Below are 2881 nucleotides of genomic sequence, written 5' to 3' on the forward strand. Positions count from 1 at the left end.
AAAAAAAAAAAAAAGAAAAACAAAACATAAAGAAACGCTTTGACGTAGTATAGGAAAAGTTTCGCAGATGGAACGACAACGACAACGACAACGACAACGACATCGACGACGACGACGACGAAGATGACGAAGATTACGAAGACGACGACGAGGAAAAAACATAAATTTCGTAGTATACGATGATCTATAATAATCGAAGTATAAAATACACCACAATATTACCAATGGCAATTCGGGATACTTTGTTTGGCATTAATTCAATCTAAATTCAAGGAGAGAGGATCTATCCTGGAATTATTTATTGATAGATTCGTTATCTTCTTCTCCTCGAATCCTAAAAAATGGGACTCGTGTGTAATATGTGTCAGACAGAGAAAACGAGAGAAAGAGAGTGAAAAATATAGAAAGAGAGAGAGAGAAAAATAGTGAACGAGAGATGATCATGATAGTGAGAAACATATCGTGTACAAGTAACGCGAGAACGGATAATACACAGAAAGAAATATAAAGATAAAGAAAGAGAGAGAGAAAAAGAGAGAGAGAGAGAGAGAGAGAGAGAGAGAGAGAAAGAAAGAAAGAAAAAAATAAGACATTAAGAAGTGGTGTTGGTTATTACCGTTCGGGTCCGGGGCAATCGGGTACAATGATCGAGGCTTTGTACTGCAATGGTGGTTGTTGGTTGGTTGGTGGTTGTTGTCGATTGTAGGATCCATCGTTTTCCGTCGTTCCGGGCAGAGGGCCAGGGCAGGGCCAGGGCAGGGCAACGTCATGGCAACACGCCAAGGGGGCACATTTGGGTTGCGTCATTGGGCAGGGCCAGGGCATAAACCATCAACCAAATTAGATCATTCACGAATCTCTCAAAACCAAGCGAATCTAGGTATTTGTCTTTTGCAATATCACAATTTTTCTCTCAAATTTTTATTTCTCGTATTTTATTTTTATTTCTTACTGTTTTCTTTTTTTTGTTCGTCTTTGTTTTCGTTTAAATTATAATATTTGATCCTATTTTGTTTTGTTTTATCGCAGTTCGTAAGACCCACCCTATGATGCAAACAACCTTCCCCCCTCCCACAACCCAACCCTTGGTGTTATCCGTTTAAAGCGTCTCTGGATTTCTATGCAACCTGTGACATCTAATCGGGACAATGCAATACTATTTCACGCATTCACTTAAACCAAGTGTTGTATTTGTCTTGGAACACATTTCTAAGCGAACATATCATCTTCTCTTCTTTATTCTTGACTCTGATCGATCATCATCGCGTCGAAGAGTTTCGAATATGGAAAATTCGATCATTACGTGTATTGTATTATACACATAGTGTATGGTGTACATAGATACTATGGTCTGCTATGCAGTATCTTCGGAAAATTGAGTTAGAAGGAAGATAGGATGATTGTTTGGAAACTCCTCGATGCGATGAGAAACGACGGATCTCTCTGGCGGAATTGGAACACGACGTCGTATGCTTACTATTCGCTTCAATTTTATTTCTTACTTTTTCTCATGATGATTCTTAAATAACATTTTCCAATCGAATTTATCGAATGGGGTTTGTACGATCCTAACCAACGGAGAAAACAAAAAGATATTATGTATTGGTTATTGAAATAATGGAAATAGAAGGAAAACGGTTTCGTTGCTTGTTCTCTTTCGCACATAAATTTATGTGATTCAAAATTAAATATAAATTTATCGAGAACGAAATTAGATAATAAGGGATAGGGAAAAGATCTAAGTCAAAGCTAGACCACCCCCTTGATCCTAACAAAAATGAATAATCCTTGTGACACCTATCCCCCCAACTTTTAGAATCATTCAACTTTAAACTTCGATTTGAAATTTATGCGCTATTGTTCTCTTCTTTTTACTTTCGTGGCTAAGTTTTTTACTTCTCCTCCTCCTCTTCCCCCGTTCTTTATTTTTTCTTTTTTTTCCCTTTTATGTTTTCACGTTTAAACTGTTTATTACCGTTGCAATGCATGCGTGTATCCGTAGTAAGACCATATAATACATGTCGTTACATAGTACCATACTGTTAACCGTTCAGTGTCGGAAGGTCATCATTTATGACACTGACCTCAGGTTGCCAGACGCGTGAGTGTTTTATTTGACAGCTATCGTTATAAATTTCTTCTATAATATTTCTTTTTTTTTCTTTTTTCTTTTATTTTACAAAGGTTTATAATCTTTAACACGTTTCTTGTTCACCCCTTGTCGTTTTAATAATAATTTCATATTATTTTAATCGTATGCTACATTGAATTCTAAACGAAGGTCAATTTTATTACATATAATTCAAAAATAAAAACACGAAATATTATATTAAAAAATATTTACGAATATAATAATACGAATGAAATATATTATATATTTATATTGTATTAAATGTTTTTTGTTCTTTCTTTGATGCATACAAGGGAAACGCGAAATAATTTGTTCACGTACTCGGATAAATGTACGACAATCACGTAGATAGATAGCACGCGTGTTTTATTGGCCTTGTAACGCAAATTGGCGACAGTATCGAGCGATTATCGTACAGCTATGGAATGCGTCATACACGATACCTACATAACATACACACACATTACATATATCGTATGTGTGTAAGTAAATGTATTTCTACTAGGCGGTCGGATACGTTACTTAATATCGTGCATAGAGAAAATAACGCACATAATCGGTGCCTTGTACTTGTACCTCGGGATTCTTATTACGAGAACCGTTTCGTTTGAGAGAACACGAGAGGGGGCAAGAGATACGGGGGGGGATGGAGGATATACACGCCGAGACGACGATTTTTCTTCTACGAACGGCTTCTGCTGCTCTCGTTTCGTTTTTTTTCTCCTTTTATTTCTCCTACCAGAGATTTTT

The 2881-nt window shown here is 36.4% G+C and overlaps 1 protein-coding gene across 6 annotated transcripts in view; it reads right to left on the reverse strand.

Annotated features, from left to right (window-relative positions):
• Nucleotides 1-2881, reverse strand: part of LOC106790264 (heterogeneous nuclear ribonucleoprotein K) — an 84585-nt gene that overhangs the window by 29998 nt on the left and 51706 nt on the right. For all 6 annotated transcript variants that reach the window (XM_014755040.1, XM_014755048.1, XM_014755080.1 and 3 more), the window contains one exon: nucleotides 617-660. In XM_014755040.1, coding sequence (XP_014610526.1) covers nucleotides 617-660 — 44 coding nt within the window. The remainder of the gene's footprint in view (nucleotides 1-616; nucleotides 661-2881) is intronic.

This window comes from Polistes canadensis, unplaced genomic scaffold, assembly GCF_001313835.1.
Source record: "Polistes canadensis isolate GaletaPanama2010 unplaced genomic scaffold, ASM131383v1 scaffold_7, whole genome shotgun sequence".
Taxonomy (NCBI): Eukaryota; Metazoa; Arthropoda; class Insecta; order Hymenoptera; family Vespidae; genus Polistes; species Polistes canadensis.